Genomic DNA, 23,842 nt, shown 5'->3' with positions numbered 1-23,842 from the left:
TCCACTCAGTCTTAGTTCCCAAAAAGTTTGCTCACAAAAATACACTGCTCAAAAAAATAAAGAGAACACTTAAACAGCACAATGTAACTCCAAGTCAATCACACTTCTGTGAAATCAAACTGTCCACTTAGGAAGCAACACTGATTGACAATACATTTCACATGCTGTAGGGCAAATGGAATAGACAACAGGTGGAAATTATAGGCAATTAGCAAGACAACCCCAATAAAGAAGTGGTTCTGCAGGTGGTGACCACAGACCACTTCTCAGTTCCTATGCTTCCTGGCTGATGTTTTGGTCACTTTTGAATGCTGGCGGTGCTTTCACTCTAGTGGTAGCATGAGACGGAGTCTACAACCCACACAAGTGGCTCAGGTAGTGCAGCTCGTCCAGGATGGCACATCAATGCGAGCTGTGGCAAGAAGGTTTGCTGTGTCTGTCAGCGTAGTGTCCAGAGCATGGAGGCGCTACCAGGAGACAGGCCAGTACATCAGGAGACGTGGAGGAGGCCGTAGGAGGGCAACAACCCAGCAGCAGGACCGCTACCTCCGCCTTTGTGCAAGGAGGAGCAGGAGGAGCACTGCCAGAGCCCTGCAAAATGACCTCCAGCAGGCCACAAATGTGCATGTGTCTGCTCAAACGGTCAGAAACAGACTCCATGAAGGTGGTATGAGGGCCCGACGTCCACAGGTGGGGGTTGTGCTTACAGCCCAACACCGTGCAGGACGTTTGGCATTTGCCAGAGAACACCAAGATTGGCAAATTCGCCACTGGCACCCTGTGCTCTTCACAGATGAAAGCAGGTTCACACTGAGCACATGTGACAGACGTGACAGAGTCTGGAGACGCCGTGGAGAACGTTCTGCTGCCTGCAACATCCTCCAGCATGACCGGTTTGGCGGTGGGTCAGTCATGGTGTGGGGTGGCATTTCTTTGGGGGGCCGCACAGCCCTCCATGTGCTCGCCAGAGGTAGCCTGACTGCCATTAGGTACCGAGATGATATCCTCAGACCCCTTGTGAGACCATATGCTGGTGCGGTTGGCCCTGGGTTCCTCCTAATGCAAGACAATGCTAGACCTCATGTGGCTGGAGTGTGTCAGCAGTTCCTGCTAGAGGAAGGCATTGATGCTCTGGACTGGCCCGCCCGTTCCTCAGACCTGAATCCAATTGAGCACATCTGGGACATCATGTCTCGCTCCATCCACCAATGCCACGTTGCACCACAGACTGTCCAGGAGTTCAGGTCTGGGAGGAGATCCCTCAGGAGACCATCCGCCACCTCATCAGGAGCATGCCCAGGCGTTGTAGGGAGGTCATACAGGCACGTGGAGGCCACACACACTACTGAGCCTCATTTTGACTTGTTTTAAGGACATTACATCAAAGTTGGATCAGCCTGTAGTGTGGTTTTCCACTTTAATTTTGAGGGTGACTCCAAATCCAGACCTCCATGGGTTGATAAATTTGATTTCCATTGATAATTTTTGTGTGATTTTGTTGTCAGCACATTCAACTATGTAAAGAAAAAAGTATTTAATAAGATCATTTCATTCATTCAGATCTAGGATGTGTTGTTTAAGTGTTCCCTTTATTTTTTTGAGCAGTGTAGCTTTAGATTGAAAACAAAATATACCTCCAAACTGCTTTATCTGGTCAGAAAGGTATATCTGGTACAATACAGTACAGTATATCTCCATTATGATGGCAGTATAAAAAGAGCTGAGAAGGCTCTCTACCTTCCTTGACTGCCCTCGCAATGTCACCTATTGAGGGCATCTCCTATTACAGTGAAAGGCTGACTGGTTTCCTGCTTTCACTTCCACCTGGCTGCCACTAGAAGTCAGACTGGAGCGAGTGAGAGAGAATACTGAGTGATTCATGAGGCCTTTGTTCTGAGTAAATAAAATCTGTAAACCTCTGAGTGGTAGTGGGCCCTGCAGGGTATTTCTGAGAACCTCTCAATGGATAAACAATGTTTATGCATTGACGAATTCGAACTATGGGAAACAGATTAACTCTGCATGAATAAAACGCATCGAAAGGTAATGTGATGTCATTATTTATTCCATTTTCATAAAATATAAAAACAAAAGCAGAGCGAAAGAAAGAAAGAAAGAAAGAAAAAAAGAAAGAAAGAAAGAAAGAAAGAAAGACGTCAGATAGTAAAAGACAGAACAGGGGGACAATATAAATAAATAAATTAGTCATTTAGCAGACGCTCTTATCCAGAGCGACTTACAGGAGCAATTAGGGTTAAGTGCCTTGCTCAAGGGCACATCAACAGATTTTTCACCTAGTCGGCTCGGGGATTAGATCCAGCGACCTTTCGGTTACTGGCGCAACGCACTTAACCACTAAGCTACCTGCCGCCCACTAAGCTACCTGCCGCCCAATAAGAGGGACAGACAGAGGGACTTAGAGGGAAAGCAGTGAAGGCAGTACACTTCCAAGGCATCTCATACATCCTGTATGATGTATATGACACTCTCCTCTCCCTCCATCTTTTGATGAGGACTTATTTTATTCCACACAGTGTGTGGGTGCAACGATATGAGTCTATCTGCCTTTAATATGATAATAGACTTCCCCATCTTCAGCCCCTCTCCTCTGCCAAACCCTATGCTAATGTCAACATCAGATGGAGAGAAGAAAGAGAGCAGGAAGAAGGGATGTCTATTTTTTCCGGTACGGTGGATGCTTACTTGCGTAAAAAATGTAAAGGAGACATTATGTAACAATACGAATGGGGAAATGTGACAGTGGGACTTCAATGGTAAATCACTCCAATATCACCAACCCTAGGTCGAATAAGTCTGGTATATTAATAAATATATGTTGTATTGTAGTAGTATCTAGAAGTATAGTCTTTCTGTTCCTCACCTTTTTAAAAACTCCATGTATTCGGTGTGCTTGATCAGGCCCGTTCTCATCATAATAGTCTGAAAGCATTGTCGGTCGATGGCCCATAACTTCACATTGGAGAGAGCTGGAGAGGGAGAGAATGGAGAAGAGAGGAGTGATCAGAATAGTCAGGGAGAAACATGGATAGCAGGTCGTTTTCACAATATAATGAGGTATCATTATTAACCAGGTATCTACTTGGACAACATGGGTGAGTTTTGGAGAGAGATGAGGAGAGAAAGAGATAGTCTACTGTCAGACCCTAAACCAGCCCAGGCTATCCCTTAACAACCCCACAGCAGAAAGGCTTCATAGTATAACAGTAGAATCATTAGCATAACATTAATCACTGATGAATGGCTCCATTTGGCTGAGCTTGTCTGTGCATGTTTATCTGTATGTTGCTTTGTTTGTTTATTTTGGTTCCGACATGTCTACTTTGAGGTCTGTGACACTGTGACACTGACTCATCCACTCCTAATATCATACAGTAGGTTCTCAAACACTCACACACACACACACACACACACACACACACACACACACACACACACACACACACACACGCACAAACACAAACCACAAATTCATGGACAAACATACACTTGTGGGCAGGCAAGATAACAGACACATACACCCACCCATGAGCACCCCCACACACCTCCCAGGAGCAACACTTGAGCCCAGTGTTAGCTGTGTATTCAAACACAGGAGAGCACAGGAGAGATATTCTCGTTAGACATTCAGGCTCTTTTTAGTCCCAGTTAGATCATTTCTATTAACAGTCTGAAACTATCTGCAGCCCTCGTACCAACTAATGAGGAAGGAGACCGCAACAAACACTCTGCATCCTTCTTTCAGCACTAAATAACTAAAACACTGAGGCTGGGTCCCATTCCAAAAACCTACTTCTCTTGGGCCTAGATAACTCACACACATGGAGCTGAAACACTGGTTAAATTGACACAATATAGCAGATGGAGATTTCACAGCCTAGTAAAAAGGCTTAGTGAAACGACCTTGTCACAATATTGCTTTCAGCTTTCCAGTGCTATCAGGCTGTCCAGCGCATGAAATCAAGGGCAGATGAAACCCACTGGGCAAAGACGTCAATTCAACGTCTATTCCACGTTGGTTCAGTGTAATTTAATTGAAATTATTGATTCAACCAGTGTGTGCCCAGTGAGAAGGGAGCATGTTTTTGTAAAGGTATCCAACCTATGATTGCTAGGGAACAGACTGCCATTCCAGACCTCTAAAACCCAAGCCTCAGGGAAGAGGGCTAGAAAAGCTTTTGGAGTAACACTCCTGTTAGGCCCTAAAGCAACAACCGTTAAAAGGAGAGACGTGGTGGTATAAACACAGAGCCAACAGAGTGCTACGTCGGTAAGTGGGCAATTCACAGGGTATGGGGAAATCAGATATTGAGAGGCCTGGAGCGCATTGCAGTGAAGGTAAGTGGGTTATTTGGAGACTTGACTAAATTGCAGTGAGACTTAGGGAGCTAGTTAGCCTGCAGTGTGTGTAGATGAATGTCTTAATGCTTGTGAGCCGTTGGCCATTAGCTTGACAGCTTATCACAGGGGCAAACTAAAGCCACTCCAGGCCCTGGGTAGAAAAACAGGCAGGGAGGGAGGTGGAATAGGAAGGGGCTTGAGAAGTGTGGGAGTCTGGTATTAACGGAATTATGTTGAAGTGGACTGAGAATACATGCATGACGCATATTGCATATGAAGTACCCCACATAAACCAGCACACACATAAACGTGTGTTTATCTCTAAGTACACAGATACACACACACACACACACACACACACACACACACACACACACACACACAAGCACGCAGGCACACACACAGTCACACACACACTTAGGATCTCATAATCACTTATAGAAATTGGAACAACACTATTGCTAACACAAAATAAGGTGTGTGATCAAGTCTGCTACTGTCTTCATCATACGAAGGACAAGTCCCATCAGGATTTATGTTCCCACAGCAGACCGAGTGTGATCTCACCTCAATTTGGTGTCATTCACAGTTTCTGCTTCTACCATGTCCTTGACAGAACAGCTCTGCCTGTCTGTTCAATACCTGCACTGCAAAAATCCTTTTACTCGCCCATACATTTCTTCCCCACTTCCCCTATCCTAAAGCGGCAGTAGATTAGCCCTGATAGTCTGTAGGTGTTTCCCCTCCCCCTTCTTAAACTGTCCGACTAGCTATTGGGGAGGTTCTTGTTATTATCCTAGCAGGTAAAAGTGCAGTGATGCGACCATCACTCAAAAAGCACCTGTTCAGAGGACATCTGTGCTAAGTCATATAAGACAATTATCTAACATTACCTGGCTCAGTCCTGTAAAATATTGTATTTTCAGCTGTTTGAAGTTGAAAGTAAAAGACGCAAAAACATATCTTAAGCATGGGAAGAATGCATAAGACTTGCTTTCAATGAGAATGACAGTCCCCTGTAGCTCAGTTGGTAGAGCATGGCACTTGCAACGCCAGGGTTGTGGGTTCGTTTCCCACGGGGGGCCAGTATGAAAATGTATGCACTCACTAACTGTAAGTCGCTCTGGATAAGAGCATCTGCTAAATGACTAAAATGTTTTAAAACATGTAAATCTATAACTCATCACAGTTTAGATAAACATGTGGTCTCTAGATTAAAAAAACTAAACCATACTTATAAATGTTACAAACCTGAAAACAGGATGAATAAGCATACACAGACACATTTTTCCTCTGGGCTTCTCGTCCTGCTTCTCTTCTTCTAACGTACGAGGTGCATGCCTGCAGCTAACAGTTCGAATGTCTCCCCGTATTGCTAGCGCTAAGTATACATGAAGCTATATTAAAGCAAAACCATGGAGGACTACAATAATAATGATGTGAACAAACAAACTTTGATTCCAAAGTACTAGAATCTATCACATGACATGTGTTGTTGTTGTAAGGGTAATAATATAAGCCAGATAGGCCTATCACGTACATGACCATATGTCAGTCATAAGTCCCAAAGAGGATGTTTTATCCTGCTTCTGCATTCATCCCAGTCATCAGTGACAGAGCATTGGGCTAGGTATATGTTTGACATCAATGTGTGTACAATTTCAATGGTAATAAAATTGCCAATTATAGGAAATGTAATATAATATACTATTTACAAGTAGAATGGAATGGTTTGCCTTGTGTGGTAGGATTTGTGAGCTTAAGCAGCCATAACATTTTGCTATATACAGCTGCGGAAAAAATTAAGAGACCACTGCAAAATTATCATTTTCTCTGGTTTTACTATTTATAGGTATGTGTTTGGGTAAAAATAACATTTTTGTTTTATTCTATAAACTACTGACAACAGTTCTCCCAAATTCCAAATAAAAATATTGTCATTTAGAGCATTTATTTGCAGAAAATGACAACTGGTCAAAATAACAAAAAAGATGCAGTGTTGTCAGACCTTGAATAATGCAAAGAAAATAAGTTCATGTTCATTTTTCAACAACACAATACTAATGTTTTAACTTAGGAAGAGTTCAGAAATCAATATTTGGTGGAATAACCCTGATTTTCAATTACAGCTTTCATGCGTCTTGGCAAGCTCTCCACCAGTCTTTCACATTGATGTTGGGTGACTTTATGTCACTCCTGGCGCAAAAATTCAAGCAGCTCGGCTTTTTTTAATGGCTTGTGACCATCCATCTTCCTCTTGATCATATTCCAGAAGTTTTCAATGGGGTTCAGGTCTGGAGATTTGGCTGGCCATGACAGGGTCTTGATCTGGTGGTCCTCCATCCACACCTTGATTGACCTGGCTGTGCGGCATGGCGCATTGTCCTGCTGGAAAAAACAATCCTCAGAGTTGGGGAACAATGTCAGAGCAAAAGGAAGCAAGTTTTCTTCCAGGACAACCTTGTACGTGGCTTAATTCATGCGTCCTTCACAAAGACAAATCTGCCCGATTCCAGCCTTGCTGAAGCACCCCCAGATCATCACCGATCCTCCACTAAATTTCACAGTGGGTGCGAGACACTGTGGCTTGTAGGCCTCTCCAGGTCTCCGTCTAACCATTAGACAACCAGGTGTTGGGCAAAGCTGAAAATTGGACTCATCAGAGAAGATGACCTTACTCCAGTCCTCTACGGTCCAATCCTTATGGTCTTTTGCAAACCTCAGCCTGGCTCTTCTTTGCTTCTCATTGATGAAGGGCTTTTTTCTAGCTTTGCACGACTTCAGCCCTGCCCCCAGGAGCCTGTTTCGAACTGTCCTCGCCGTGCACTTCACCCCAGCTGCCATTTGCCATTATTTTTGTAGGTCACTTGATGTCATCCTACGGTTGTTGAGTGACATTCGAATAAGTTGGCGGTCATCCCGGTCAGTAGAGAGTCGTTTTCGCCCTCTGCCGGTCTGTAGCTTTGTTGTCCCCAATGTCTGCTGCTTGACCTTGTTCTTATGAACCGCCGTCTTTGAAATTTTAAGGATGGAAGCAACCTGACGCTCACTGTATCCCTCTGCCAGTAAAGCCAGAATTGAACCCTTCTTTTCCTCACTCAAAACTTTCCTTTTCAACTCTTTTGGCATGGTCAATAGTTATTTTTTGATTAATATTACTTTTGAGGTACTATTAGCACTGTTTTTGCCATCCAGCTGGTCCTATTGCAAGAGGATAGTGATGACCACAGCAGTGGTTTTTATACTTTTCCTCGTTAAATAAGATTTGGTTCAGATGATCACCTAATCAGTACCAAATTCAGTAGAATGAGGTGTGCCTGTGTTGGAATTCAACAGACACTGGAATGGAATGGCTGTCATACATGTAGAGATGCTGATTTAAGAAAAATGTGCAGTGGTCTCTTAATTTTTTCCAGAGCTGTATGCCACAATACATCTAAATATATGTCTCATGACAGTGTTGTGACAATGTTATGACAGGTTATGTCAGCTCTTATGACATATTATACCTTAGTTATGACCGTGTCATAACGTGTTATGATACTAGGTGTCAAATAAAGTTTTACCGCTGACATATTACCTCTCTCTCCTTCATTCCTTTCTCGAGCGCGCAGAGTTAGGGGCTGTCAACAGCTTACTTCAATATGTTTCGTTGTGAAAACTTGTTATTATCAATGTTCCCAAACAGATTTCACTTTGTCTCCAAAATTATCCACTGGGTAGATGCAGGAACATGGTTGGAGAGCCCATGGCATACAGAGTTTGGATGGAATATAACCTGTCGCACAGCGAGAGGCTGAATGGTCCTCAAACAGTGGTTGATGCAGGATTTGAAATAAGTGTTTTTATAAGCCCAGACATTTGTAGATGTTCCTAAGGCATGCATCAGCGGCTTGTATGTGTGGAGACGGTAAACATGTTTATGTTAATTATGGTAAATCACTGTGAGACAGGCACTCATTTATTTTGGTCATTTAGCAGACGCTCTTATCCAGAGTGACTTACAGGAGCAATTAGGGTTAAGTGCCTTGCTCAAGGGCACATCGACATATTTTTCACCTAGTCGGCTCGGGGATTAGAACCAGCGACCTTTCGGTTACTGGCACAACGCTCTTAACCACTAAGCTACCTGCCGCCTCATTTGTATGACAATTACCGGCTGACAACATTTCATGACCGCCACAGCCCTAGGTTGGGCGACTGCCAAAATGAATTGTAATAGAATTAAATAGAATATAATAATGTCAAACAAACAAATACATAATTTTTTTTATAGAAGTCAGCAATTAATTACTTAAAGTTTCAGTTTGTGTACTGATATTGTTACAAGTAAAAAAGATTCAGGCAAATGTTTAATCATCACACCATTGTTATAGTCCAAGGGCCACCCACCAAAAAAGGCTTCAGAAAAGGCATTTCGTTACCGAGGAAACAAAACTGCAAAGTTTCAACATCATTACCTACACTGAACAAAAATATAAATGCAAAATGCAACAATTTAAAGATTTTACTCATTTACAGTTCATATGTGACTCGTTTCAGGAAACTATGTGTATGTTTCACGTCACTACTTCACAGGAGAGGCATTTGAATGTAAACACTTATTTTTTATCAAAATGTGTTTTTTGGCAAAAATGCCTTCTGGAACATGTGAACTTCATGTGCCTTAATGACAAACTTGTATTCCATCCGTAAATACTAATAACATTGTTAAATTATGAGCCTAGTTGTTTTAGCCATGGAAAAAGACAGGAACCTTCCCGCTAGCCAAGATTGGCTGAGATAATGGATGGGCTGAACATGCCGGGAGATGAGTTTGGATAGGTCTGCCATGTAGCATGCTTCTGTCTATAAGGTGAGCTGCTCAGTATGTGTTGATAGTCCTTTCTACCACGCCGTTTTTGAAAGATATAACAATAGCCATCGAGAACTACAAAAGTTTTGCTGAATGCACTGAATTTAGCAGGCGCTATCGACAGATCAGTTGGAAAAAGTGATGGGCTACTTTCTGCACACGCCACGTTCAGTGTGAACCGGAGTGACTTGACAAAATGCTGGCCAAACAAGATGTAGCTACAAACAAAACAGAGTTAAATGGTTCCAGTCTGCCGTGAAGCATTCATCCATGTACACGGGTAAGAGTCTAGCTACATTTTCAGATGTTATCAGTTTCTAATTTAGTCAGAAAGTCGTTTTCATTGCAAGTTAAAGCGTACTGTTAGCTAGCTAGCGAACGTTAGCTTGCTGGCTATGATCTGTTTTTTAATATTATTCGAATCAAAAATCATTTTGCATTGCTAGTTATAGCCTAATGTTAGCTAGCTAACATTGAACCTAGTTGTTAGCTTTAGCTCCCTGCAGATTCATACTACAGCTATGACAATGTTTGTATTGGTAGTAGTATGAGTTGGGATTATGCCGGTTCATTGTTTAGCTAGCTAGCTACATGTCTAAACAGAAGACTCCACTTTGCGAGATGATTACATGACCCAGACAATAGTGACCCATCCACTTAGCTAGATGTGGGGGGTGGTTATTGCATTTCCTTCACATGACCCATCAATTTAGACAAGTGTGTCGGGAAAGCGTCATCTAATAATTATAAAATATTTATAAAATATGCAGAAGATAGCGCTATTTGGTTAAACACCAAGTCCATGATATTGTCACGACTTCCTCTGAAACTGCCACCTCTCCTTGTTCAGGCAGGCTTCGGCGTTCGTCATCACCGGCCTTCTAGCCACTACCGCTCCTCATCTCATCATTCCATTTGTTTTGTCTTGTTTATTACAAACACCTGGTTCATATCCCCTCATCAATACCTGTATAAGTGTTCCCTCTGCCCCCTTGTCTTTGTGTGTGATTGTTTATTGTGGAGGATAGTGAAGCTCGGTGGAGCTCCGTGTATTTTGTATCGCCGGGATATTTCCCAGTGTGTCTTGTATTTTACAGTGCGCCTGTTTTGCGCACTATAGTGTTTGACGTATTTCTGCGTAACTCTGTATTTGCGGAATAAAGCCTGTTATTCTGTGATTTACCCTCCTGCGCCTGACTCCTTCGACATCACCTCATAACAATTATTGCAAGAACAGCTCAAATAAGCAAAGAGAAAAGACAGTCCATCATTACTTTAAGACATGAAGGTCAGTCAATACAGAACATTTCAAGAACGTTGAAAGTTTCTTCAAGTGCAGTCTCAAAAACCATTAAGCGCTATGATTGAACTGGCTCTCATGAGGACCGCCACAGGAATGGAAGACCCAGAGTTACCTCTGCTGCAGAGGATAAGTTCATTAGAGTTACCAGCCTCAAAAATCAAATAAAATCAAATTGTATTTGTCACATACACGTGTTTAGCAGATGTTATAGCAGGTGTAGAGAAATGCTTGTGCTTCTAGCTCCGACAGTGCAGTAATATCTAACAATTTCACAACATATACCCAATACACACAAAAAAGTAAGGAATGGGATTTAAGAATATATATGGACGAGCAATGACAGAGCGGCATGGACTAAGATACAGTAGAATATTATAGAATAGAATGCAGTATATACATATGAGATGTGTAGTGCAAGATATGTAAACATTATTAAAGTGACTAGTGTTCCATTTTTTTAAGTGACCAGTGATTTCTAGTCTATGGCTATAGGCAGCAGCCTCTAATGTGCTAGTGATGGCTATTTAACAGTCTGATGGCCTTGAGATAGAATCTGTTTTTAATTGTCTCGGTCGCAGCTTTGATGCATCTGTACTGACCTCGCCTTCTGATAGCGGGGTGAACAGGCAGTGGCTCGGGTGGTTGATGTCCTTGATGATCTTTTTGGCCTTCCTGTGACATCGGGTGCTGTATGTGTCTTGGAGGGCGGGTAGTTTGCCCCCGGTAATGCGTTTGGCAGACCGCACCACCCTCTGGAGAGCCCTGCGGTTGTGGGCGGTGCAGTTGCCGTACCAGGCAGTGATACAGCCCAACAGGATGCTCTCAATTGTGCATCTGTAAAAAGTTTGTGAGGGTTTTAGGTGATAAGCCACATTTCTTCAGCCTCCTGAGGTTGAAGAGACACTGTTGCACCTTGTTCACCACACTGTCTGCGTGGGTGGACCATTTCAGTTTGTCGGTGATGTGTACGCCAAGGAACTTGAAGCTTTCCACCTTCTCCACTGCGGTCCCGTCGATGTGGATAGGGGGGTGCACCCTCTGCTGTTTCCTGAAGTCCACGATCATCTCCTTTGTTTTGTTGATGTTGAGTGAGAGGTTATTTTCCTGGCACCACACTCCCAGAGCCCTCACCTCCTCCCTGTAGGCGGTGTGATTGTTGGTAATCAAGCCTACTATGGTTGTGTCGTCTGCAAACTTGATGATTGAATTGGAGGCGTGCTTGGCCACGCAGTCATGGGTGAACAGGGAGTACAGGAGGGGGCTGAGCACGTACCCTTGTGGGGCCCCAGTGTTGAGGATCAGCGAAGTGGAGATGTTGTGTCCTACCTTCACCACCTGGGAGCAGCCCGTCAGGAAGTCCAGGACCCAGTTGCACAGGGCGGGGTTCAGACCCAGGGCCTCGAGCTTAATGATGAGCTTGGAGGGTACTATGGTGTTGAATGCTGAGCTATAGTCAATGAACAGCATTCTTACATAGGTATTCCTCTTGTCCAGATGGGATAGGTCAGTGTTCAGTGTGATGGCAATTGCATCATCTGTGGATCTATTGGGGCGGTAAGCAAATTGAAGTGGGTCTAGGGTGACAGGTAAGGTCCATATGATCCTTGACTAGTCTCTCAAAGCACTTCATGATGATAGAGGTGAGTGCTACAGGGCGATAGTCATTTAGTTCAGTTACCTTTGCGTTCTTGGGTACAGGAACAATGGTGGCCCTCTTGAAGCATGTGGGAAGTGTAGACTGGGAAAGGGAGAGATTGAATATGTCCATAAACACACTAGCCAGCTGGTCTGCATATGCTCTGAGGATGCGGCTAGGGCCGGCAGCCTTGCGGGGGTTAACATGCTTAAATGTCTTAATCACGTCGGCCATGGAGAAGGAGAGGCCACAGTCCTTGGAAGTGGGCCTCGTCAGTGGCACTGTGTTATCCTCAAAGCAGGCGAAGAAGGTGTTTAACTTGTCTGGAAGCGAGACGTGGCTGGATTTCTTTTTGTAGTCCGTGATTGTCTGTAGACCCTGCCACATACGTCTCGTGTCTGAGCCGTTGAATTGCGAAACTACTTTGTCTCTATACTGATGTTTTGCCAGTTTAATTGCCTTGCGGATTGAGAAGCTACACTGTTTGTATTCTGCCATATTCCAAGTCAACTTGCCATGTTTGAATGCGGTGGGTCGCGCTTTCAGATTTGCGCGAATGCTGCCGTCTATCCACGGTTTCTGGTTAGGGTAGGTTTTAATAGTCACAGTGGGCACAACATCACCTATACACTTCCTGATAAACTCAGTCACTGTTTCAGTGTATATGTCTAAATTATTTTCGGAAGCTACCCGGAACATATCCCAGTCTGCGTGATCAAAACAATCTTGAAGCGTGGATTCCGATTGGTCAGACCAGCGTTGAATAGTCCTTAGCACGGGTACTTCCTGTTTGAGTTTCTGCCTATAGGAAGGGAGAAGCAAAATGGAGTCGTGGTCAGATTTGCCAAAAGGAGGGCGGGGGAGGTCCTTATAACCATCCCGGAAGTTTGAATAGCAATGGTCGAGGATTTTAGCAGCGCGAGTACAACAGTCGACATGTTGATAGAACTTCGGCAGCCTAGTCCTAAAATTTGCTTTCCCGAGTGGCGCAGTGGTCTAAGGCACTGCATCACAGTGCTAGCTGTGCCACTAGAGATCCTGGTTCGAATCCAGGCTCTGTCGTAGCCGGCTGCGACCGGGAGACCCATGGGGCGGTGCACAATTGGCCCAGCGTCGTCCAAGGTAGGGGAGGGAATGGCCGGCATGGATGTAGCTCAGTTGGTAGAGCATGGCGTTTGCAACGCCAGGGTTGTGGGTTCGATTCCCACGGGGGGCCAGTATAAAAAATTATGTATACACTCACTAACTGTAAGTCACTCTGGATAAGAGCCCAAGCAAGTCTCTTCTTCTGCTAAATGACTAAAATGTTGAATGTTAAAATCCCTGGCTACAATAAATGCAGCCTCAGGATATGTGGTTTCCAGTTTGTATAAGGTCCAGTGAAGTTATTTGAGGGACGCGGTTGTATCGGCTTGAGGGGGGATATAGACAGCCGTGACTATAACCGAAGAAAATTATCTTGGGAGATAATACGGTCGGCATTTGATTGTGAGATATTCTAGGTCGGGTGAACAGAAGGACTCGAGTTCCTCTATGTTACTACAATTACACCACGAGTCGTTAATCATGAAACACACTCCTCCGCCCTTCTGCTTCCCGGAGAGATATTTATTCCTGTCTGCGCGATGAATTGAGAACCCATCTGGCTGGACCGATTCTGACAGAATATGTTACAGGCCTTGATGTCTCACTGGAAAGAAATCCTTGCCCGTAGTTCGTCAAGCTTGTTAACCAAAGATTGAACATTAGCGAGTAGAATATTTGGAAGCGGTGGGTGGTGTGCGCGCCTCCTAAGTCGGACCAGCAGGCCGCTCCGAGTGCCTCTCCTCCGTCGGCGATGTTTTGGGTCAGCCGCTGGAATCAATTCAGTTGCCATGGGGAGAGCAAACAAAGGATCTGCTTCGGGAAAGTCGTATTCCTGGTCGTAATGCTGGTGAGTTACCGGCGCTCTGATATCCAATAGTTTTTCCCGGCTGTATGTAATGATGCAAAACACTTTCTAAGCTAATAATGTAAAAAATTATACATAAAAAAATAAAATACTGCAAAGTTTTCCTAAGAGCTAGTCGCGAGGCCGCCATCTTCGTCGGCGCCAGGAGGTGTCCTTTGCAGTATTTTGCCCAAATAAATGCTTCACGGAGTTCAAGTCACAGACACATCTCAACATCAACTATTCAGTGGAATGTATGAATCCGGCCTTCATGATCGAATTGCTGCAAAGAAACCACTACTAAAGGACACCAATAATAAGAAGAGACTTGCTTGGGCTAAGAAACACAAGCAATGGATATTAGACAGGTGGAAATTTTAGATTTTTGGTTCCAACCGCCATGTCTTTGTGAGACGCGGTGTGGGTGAACGGATGATCTCTGCATGTGTGGCTCCCACAGTAAAGCATGGAGGAGGAGGTGGTATGGTGTGGGGGTACTTTGCTGGTGACACTGTCTGTGTCTTAACCAGCATGGCTACCACAGCATTCTGCAGTGATACGCCATCCCATCAGGTTTGGGCTTAGTGGGACTATCATTTGTTTTTCAACAGGACAATGACCCAATACACCTCCAGGCTGTGTAAGGGCTATTTTACCAAGAAGGAGAGTGATGGAGAGCTTCAGATGACCTGACCTCCACAATCCCCCGACTCAACCAAATTGAGATGGTTTGGGATGAGTCGGATCGCAGGGTGAAGGAAATGCAGCCAACAAGTGCTCAGCATATGTGGGAACTCCTTCAAGACTGTTGAAAAAACATTCCAGGTGAAGCTGGTTGAGAGAATGCCAAGAGTGTGCAAAGCTGTCATCAAGGGTGACTATTTGAAGAATCTCAAATATAAAATATATTTTGATATGTTTAACACTTTTCTGGATACTACATGACTCAATACAGTGGGGAGAACAAGTATTTGATACACTGCCGATTTTGCAGGTTTTCCTACTTACAAAGCATGTAGAGGTCTGTAATTTTTATAATAGGTACACTTCAAATGTGAGAGACAGTATCTAAAACAAAAATCCAGAAAATCACATTGTATGATTTTTAAGTAATTAAATTGCATTTTATTGCATGACATAAGTATTTGATCACCTACCAGCCAGTAAGAATTCCGGCTCTCACAGACCTGTTAGTTTTTCTTTAAGAAGCCCTCCTGTTCTCCACTCATTACCTGTATTAACTGCACCTGTTTGAACTCGTTACCTGTATAAAAGACACCTGTCCACACATTCAATCAAACAGACTCCAACCTCTCCACAATGGCCAAGACCAGAGAGCTGTGTAAGGACATCAGGGATACAATTGTAGACCTGCACAAGGCTGGGATGGGCTACAGGACAATAGGCAAGCAGCTTGGTGAGAAGGCAACAACTGTTTGCGCAATTATTAGAAAATGGAAGAAGTTCAAAATGACGGTCAATCACCCTCGGTCTGGGGCTTCAATGATCATGAGGAAGGTGAGGGATCATCCCAGAACTACACGGCAGGACCTGGTCAATGACCTGAAGAGAGCTGGGACCACAGTCTCAAAGAAAACCATTAGTAACACACTACACCGTCATGGATTAAAATCCTGCAGTGCACGCAAGGTCTCCCTGCTCAAGCCAGCGCATGTCCAGGCCCGTCTAAAGTTTGCCAATGACCATCTGGATGATCCAGAGGAGGAATGGGAGAAGGTCATGTGGTCTGATGAGACAAAAATAGAGCTTTTTGGTCTAAACTCCACTCGCCGTGTTTGGAGGAAGAAGAAGGATGAGTACAACCCCAAGAACACCATCCCAACCATAAAGCATGGAGGTGGAAACATCATTATTTGGGGATGCTTTTCTGTAAAGGGGACAAGACGACTGCACCATATTGAGGGGAGGATGAATGGGGCCATGTATCGTGAGATCTTGGCCAACAACCTCCTTCCCTCAGTAAGAGCATTGAAGATGGGTCGTGGCTGGGTCTTCCAGCATGACAACGACCCGAAACACACAGCCAGGGCAACTAAGGAGTGGCTCCGTAAGAAGCATCTCAAGGTCCTGGAGTGGCCTAGCCAGTCTCCAGACCTGAACCCAATAGAAAATCTTTGGAGGGGGCTGAAAGTCTGTATTGCCAAGCGACAGCCCCGAAACCTGAAGGATCTGGAGAAGGTCTGTATGGAGGAGTGGGCCAAAGTCCCTGCTGCAGTGTCTGCAAACCTGGTCAAGACCTACAAGATATGTATGATCTCTGTAATTGCAAACAAAGGTTTCTGTACCAAATATTAAGTTCTGCTTTTCTGATGTATGAAATACTTATGTCATGCAATAAAATGCACATTATTTACTTAAAAATCATACAATGTGATTTTCTGGATTTTTGTTTTAGATTCCGTCTCTCACAGTTGAAGGGTACCTATGATAAAAATTACAGAGCTCTACATGCTTTGTAAGTAGGAAACCCTGCAAAATCGGCAGTGTATCAAATACTTCTTCTCCCCACTGTATGTGTTATTTCATAGTTTTGATGTCTTTAAAAGAAAGAAAACCTTTGAATGAGTAGGTGTTCTAAAACCTTTGACCGGTAGTGTATGTTTTATGGCTTTATACCCCCTGCTATATTGTGGATAAAGAGTTATCTGTTTAACAGAACGCAGAGAGTGTTCTTTAATGGAAGCCTTTCCAACATAATCAAGGTAGAATCAGGAATTCCCCAGGACAGTTGTCTCGGCCCCTTACCTTTCTTAATCTTTACTAATGATATGCCACTGGCCTTGAGTAATGCCAGTGTGTCTATGTATGCGGATGACTCAACACTATACACATCAGCTACTACAGCAAGTGTAATCACTGCAACACTTAACAAAGAGCTTCAGTTAGTTTCAGAATGGGTGGCAAGGAATAAGTTAGTCCTAAATATTTCAAAAACTAAATGCATTGTATTTGGGACAAATCCTTCACTAAACCCTAAACCTCAACTAAATATTGTAGTAAATAATGTGGAAATTGAGCAGGTTGAGGTGACTAAACTGCTTGGAGTAACCCTAGTTTGTAAACTGTCATGGTCAAAACATATTGATACAACAGTAGCTAAGATGGGGAGAAGTATGTCCATAATAACAGCACTATCAACAAGGCAGGTCCTACATGCCCTACTTTTGTCGCACCTGGAGTCCTGTTCAGTCTTGTGGTCAGGTGCCACAAAGAGGGACCTCGGAAATTACAATTGGCTCAGAACAGGGCAGCACGCCTGGCTCTTAAATGTACACGGAGAGCTAACTTTAATAATATGCATGTAAATCTCTCATGGCTCAAAGTGGAGGAAAAATTGACTTCATGACTACTTGTTTTTGTAAGAAGTGTTGACATGCTGAATGCACTGAGGTGTCTTTTTAAACTACTAGTACACATGTCGGACACCCATGCATACCCCACAAGACATGCCACCAAAGGTCTCTTCACAATCCCCAAGTCAAGAACAGACTATGGGAGGCACACAGTACAACATAGAGCCATGGCTACATGGAACTCTATTCCACAACAGGTAACTGATACAAGCAATGGAATCAGATTTAAAAAACAGATACAAATAAACCTTATGGAACAGCGGGGACTGTGAAGAGACACACACAGGCACAGACACACATACACATGATAAGACTCTACACACACATACACATGGATGTTGTATTGTAAATATGTGATAGCGGAGTAGTGGCCTGATGGAACACACTAAATGTATTGGGTAAAGTGTTATGAAATGTAATGTCATGTAATGATCTTAGGCTTGTGTGCAGCTGCTTGGCCATCGAAACCCATTTCATTAAGCTCCCGACGAACAGTTATTGTGCTGACGTTGCTTCCAGAGGCAGTTTGGAAGTCGGTAGTGAGTTTTGCAACCGAGGACAGACTATTTTTACGATTCAGCACTTGTTGGTCCCGTTCTGAGCTTGTGTGGCCTACCACTTCGCGGTTGAGCCGTTGTTGCTCCTAGACATTTCCACTTCACAATAACAGCAATTAGAGTTGACAGGGGCAGCTCTAGCAGGACATACATTTTATGAACTGTGCCACATTGAAAGTCACTGAGCTCTTCAGCAAGGCCATTCTACTGCCAATGTTTGTCTATGAAGATTGCATGGCTGTGTGCTCGATTTAATACACCTGTCAGCAACGGGTGTAGCTGAAATAGCCGAATCCACTAATTTGAAAGGGTGTCAACATACTTGTATATACAGTTGAAGTCGGAAGTTTACATACACTTAGGTTGGAGTCATTAAAACAAGTTTTGGCAAGTCGGTTAGGACATCTACTTTGTGCATGACACAAGTAATTTTTCCACAATTGTTTACAGACAGATTATTTCACTAATAATTCACTGTATCACAATTCCAGTGGGTCAGAAGTTTACATACACTAAGTTGACGGTGCCTTTAAACAGCTTGGAAAATTCCAGAAAATGATGTCACTGATTGACATCATTTGAGTCAATTGGAGGTGTACCTGTGGATGTATTTCAAGGCCTACCTTCAAACTCAGTGCCTCTTTGCTTGACATTATAAGAAAATCTAAAGAATCAGCCAAGACCTCAGAAAAATAATTGTAGACCTTCAAAAGTCTGGTTCATCCTTGGGAGCAATTTCCAAATGCCTGAAGGTACCACGTTCATCTGCACAAACAATAGTACGCAAGTATAAACACCATGGGACCACACAGCCGTCATACCGCTCAAGAAGGATACGCGTTCTGTCTCCTAGAGATGAACGTACTTTGGGGTGAAAAGTGCTAATCAATCCCAGAACAACAGCAAAGGACCTTGTGAAGATGCTGGAGGAAACAGGTACAAAAGTATCTATATCCACAGTAAAACGAGTCCTATATCGACATAACCTGAAAGGTCGCTCAGCAAGGAAGAAGCCACTGCTCCAAAACCGCCATAAAAAAGCAAGACTACGGTTTGCAACTGCACATGGGGACAAAGATCATAATCTTTGGAGAAATGTCCTCTGGTCTGATGAAACAAAAATAGAACTGTTTGGCCATGATGACCATTGTTATGTTTGGAGGAAAAAGGTGGGACCTTGCAAGCCAAAGAACACCATCCCAACCGTGAAGCACGGGGGTGGCAGCATCATGCTGTGGGGGTGCTTTGCTGCAGGAGGGACTGGTGCACTTCACAAAATAGATGGCATCATGAGGAAGGAAAATTATGTGGATATATTGAAGCAACATCTCAAGACATCAGTCAGGACGTTAAAGCTTGGTCGCAAATGGGTCTTCCAAATGGATAATGACCCCAAGCATACTTCCAAAGTTGTGGCAAAATGGCTTAAGGACAACAAAGTCAAGGTATTGGAGTGGCCATCACAAAGCCTTGACCTCAATCTTATAGAAAACCTGACTCAGTTACACCAGCTCTGTCAGGAGGAATGGGCCAAAATTCACCCAACTTATTGTGGGAAGCTTGTGGAAGGCTACCCGAAATGTTTGACCCAAGTTAAACAATTTAAAGGCAATGCTACCAAATACTAATTGAGTGTATGTAAACTTCTGATCCACTGGGAATGTGATGAAAGAAATAAAAGCTGAAATAAATCATTCACTCTACTATTATTCTGACATTTCACATTCTTAAAATAAAGTGGTGATCCTAACTGACCTAAGACAGGGAATGTTTACTAGGATTAAATGTCAGGAATTGTGAAAAACTGAGTTTAAATTTATTTGGCTAAGGTGTATATAAACTTCCGACTTCAACTGTATATATAATAGCGCTCACTGTTGCCCCTAGTGGCCGGTTTGGATGTGCTGTACCCAAAATGTGCTGTGATTTCAATGGTAAACATTGTAGTGTTGATTAAAGATAAAACATGAATGTGCAACTTTGACAAGTTTTGAATCACACAGTATTCATGTTCATAACATTGTCTACACAGTGTTGCTGAAATTTTGCATTTCCGTTTTCTGGTTTACGGAACAAAACATTTTTGGTGGGTGGCCCTTGAACTATTAATCTCTTGGCAAATGTTCTCTGGTGTGCTACAGAGTATAATGAAGTTGAACATGACTCTAGTATCTTTGATACACAGTCCCTCTCTTGTCCCGGATGGCTCAGTTTGGCTTTGAAAAGCTGCATTGCACCAGCATTATAATGAATTGTGACAAACACCCCTCATATCAGTTTCACAAGAACAAAGACAACCACTGGAAAGACACACAAATAAGCTACTTTGTGAATTTCCGTTCACAGGTCAAGTCCCATAATCCTGCACTATCCAATGGAGGGAGAACAATACAATAGCAGTGAGAAGAGACACACAGCATACAACACAGCTGAAAAACACAGCTGAAAAAGAGCACCAACAAAGGGTGGATGACAATTGTTCATATCTGTCTCGAAGGACCATGAAATAGAGTGCCATCTTGTAAGAGTGCCATCTTGTACCAGTCTCATTAGGAACAAAAGGCCAGAGTCCCTGGTTATAGAGAGGCTACAGAGTTTATGACCCTAGACTCATAGACACTGCTTGCTGCAGAAGAAAGGGAACGTTAGAAAGTCACACTTTATGAGAGGGCTCAGGGTTTTCTACATCAGCAGAACCCCACTATTTTAATGGAGGATAGAATGACTATATTTTCCTCACTATGTTTCTCTGATTTAACACTCTTAGAAAGAAGAGTTCCAAAAAGGTTAATCGGCTGTCCCTATAGGAGAACCATTTTTGGTTCCAGGTAGAACCCTTTTGGGTTCCATGTAGAACCCTCTGTAGACAGTAGCGGTGCGTGGGTAATATCACTAAGGAAGCCAAACCAAGCCAGTAAAAAAGCCATATTACAACCTATGTTGTGATATTTGTGTTGTTTGCTCTATAACCCATTTGTTCATACACCACCGTGATATACAATAAGGCTGTGACAACAAAAAGACAACAGTCACACAGTGGCGGAATAAATTCAACTACACATACGTTTGCCTCATCACAAAACCAGAGAGCAACATCTGTCCAGTGAAGTCCACAAAGCAAATATTGCATGTAACAAATAGTTACATGATCTGCTGCATCGTCAAGCAAGTTAATGTTTTCAACAGTTTACTAAACAACTACTGATTTAGAACCACAGAGTTACCTCAAGTCAGCACAAAGACAACAGGAGCACTGCCTTCACTATTCCAACACCATTTCAACTTAAACATTGAAACATCATCAAATCAACAAGGCTATATACTGTATGCTTATTTTAATACACTGAAAACAAATGTAAAGATACCAATAACAATTTAGTCTATTCAGTGTTGCTAAATATCATGTGGCCTTCCATGGTACTGATTTCTGTGTGAGTGTGTGTATGTGTGTGTGTGTGTGTGTGTGTGTGTGTGTGTGTGTGTGTGTGTGTGTGTGTGTGTGTGTGTGTGTGTGTGTGTGTGTGTGTGCATGTGCAAGGGAAACATTTTTTTTGACTCACCCTACATGTAGACTAGTTGAACGCCAATGCCATCCTCCTCTCTTTCATGATGGCAAAACGGTCTATGGCTCTGTCATACAGTACGCTTTTAGTTTTTGTTGTCATAGGCTACCTAGCTGAAATGCTTGCTATCCTAACTTCTTTGTATGGGCAACAATGAACCAGCTAAGTTAGCTAGCTAGTTAATGTGAGCCTACTAGGCTACATCTAGGCTACATATTGAACTTCAATCATCTCAGGCCAGTGGCACAATATTAATTTATGGTTAGATCAGAATCGCCGTCATAACCATTGGCCTGTACAGAGAATCAAGTCAAAACCACAAGTCCAAATCCCCATCTCCATCTATGGCTTAGGAAAGGTCCGATTTAGCAAGCTAGCTACTGCAGGACATCAACACAATGAGACCAGAAAGGCCAAATGCTTGCTGACATCAATCAATCAAATACTACGGCGTCAACATGTAATACTCTTTTTTTTTCCAGACATCATCAGATACATGTGCTACACATACTGAGACAGAGGGGCGCAGCGAATAGATGGTAAATAATGAAAATGTAATTTACTTTTTGTCAAATATTTTGGGAAACCTAGCTTCCATTGTCACTATGAACACACAGCACTATCTGTAGAACCAAAAGGGTTACTCTCTCTCTTCCATATGTTTCTCTCTCTCTCCATCCCTCTCTCTGGAGGCCCATTTCCCCTCATCATACTCTATAATTATATCACTGTCGCATGGAAAGGCAAATGTGTTGGAATACTGAAGGAATATTAATTAACGTGTCTTCGCAGCGGTGGTTATTAGGGTATTAGCTACTCAGAGAATTATCATGAAGTCCCTCTCTGTAATTAACGTGAGGTTAGTTAGGCAGCTCTGAGAGGACGGGGGGCTTGTCTGTCTCGACTGCTGCTGCTGCTGGGCACAAAATCTGGTCTGAACATTCACAGTGAGAAGTGACATGGTGTTGTACTATTGTAGTACGTGACATTGAAGAGCTTTCAAACATGCAAACATGCTTCAAACACATGTACAGTATATACCCAGTTTATTAGGTACACCCATCTAGTACCGGGTCGGACCCCCCTTTGCCTCCAGAACAGCCTGAATTCTTCTGGGCATGGAAACGTTGCTCAATTGGTATCAAGGGACCTAACGTGTGCCAGGAAAACATTCGCCACACTATTACACCAGCGCCACCAGCCTGTACCGTTGACACCAGGCAGGATGGGGCCATGGACTTATGCAGCTTATGCCAAATCCTGACAACTCAATATTAGGAAGGTGTTCCTTATATTGTGTATACTTAGTGTAGATCTATGTTACATTCAGCAAATCAGATCATGAATCTGTACTCCTGATTCCTGTTTACAAATATGAGCTCAAACAGGAAGTACCCATGACTCGCTCCGTTGAGAAATGGTAATCAGAATCAGAGATTATGCAACAGGATTGCTTTGCTATCGCTGATTGGAATATGTTCCGAGACTCTGCCGATAACATCGACGAGCTAACCACCTCGGTCACTGGCTTTATTCAGTGAAAGTTCGCTGCATCCCCAATTAAAAGCCCTGGATTAACATAACGGTTGGCGTAAACTAAAGGACAGGATTACCACACACAGGGCTATTGCAGACAACTCTGAGGCAACGGCTAAAGACAGGAACAAGTACAATAAGTCCCACTACGAACTCCACAGAGTCATCATACAAGCAAAGGGACAATATAGGAATAAGGTGGAATCATATTACATAGGCTCTGATACCCGCCGCATGTGGCAGGGGCTACAGTCCATTACGGATTACAAAGGAAGACCCAGCCGTGATCTGCCCAACGATGCCTCTCTACCAGACGAACTCAATGCATTTTATGCAAGCCTCAACAATAACAACACCGTGCCATGCATGAGGGCCCCCACTGACCCAGAGGACTGGGTGATCTCGCTCTCCGAGGCCGACGTGAGTAAGGTCTTTAATCAGGTCAACACTCGCAAGGCCGCAGGTCCGGACGGTATTCCAGGGCGCTTTCTCAGAGCATGCGCAGAACAACTGGCAGGCATATTCACTGTAATTTTACACCTCTCCTTGTCTCAGTCTGTATGCCACAATGACTACCTCCCTGTAGCACTTATCTGTAATCATGAAGTGTTGGTTGTGGCACACATCCACTCCATCATCCCAGACACCCTAGAGCCACTCCAATTTGCATACTGCCCCACCAAATCCATAGAAGTAGCAATCTCAATTGCACGCCACACTGCCCTCAAC

At 43.5% G+C, this 23,842-nt stretch overlaps 1 protein-coding gene across 2 annotated transcripts in view; it reads right to left on the bottom strand.

The window, feature by feature from the left end:
* Positions 1–23,842, bottom strand: part of LOC311129343 (cGMP-dependent protein kinase 1-like) — a gene marked incomplete at both ends in the record, with an annotated part of 187,012 nt that overhangs the window by 23,831 nt on the left and 139,339 nt on the right. For both annotated transcript variants that reach the window (XM_084161611.1, XM_084161612.1), the window contains one exon: positions 2,882–2,987. In XM_084161611.1, the coding sequence (XP_084017737.1) occupies positions 2,882–2,987 (106 nt within the window). The remainder of the gene's footprint in view (positions 1–2,881; positions 2,988–23,842) is intronic.

Source organism: Coregonus lavaretus, assembly GCF_964263955.1.
Source record: "Coregonus lavaretus genome assembly, chromosome: 1".
Classification (NCBI taxonomy): domain Eukaryota; kingdom Metazoa; phylum Chordata; class Actinopteri; order Salmoniformes; family Salmonidae; genus Coregonus; species Coregonus lavaretus.
Note: the sequence above shows the minus strand (reverse complement) of the source record. Positions and strands in the feature narration are given on the sequence as shown.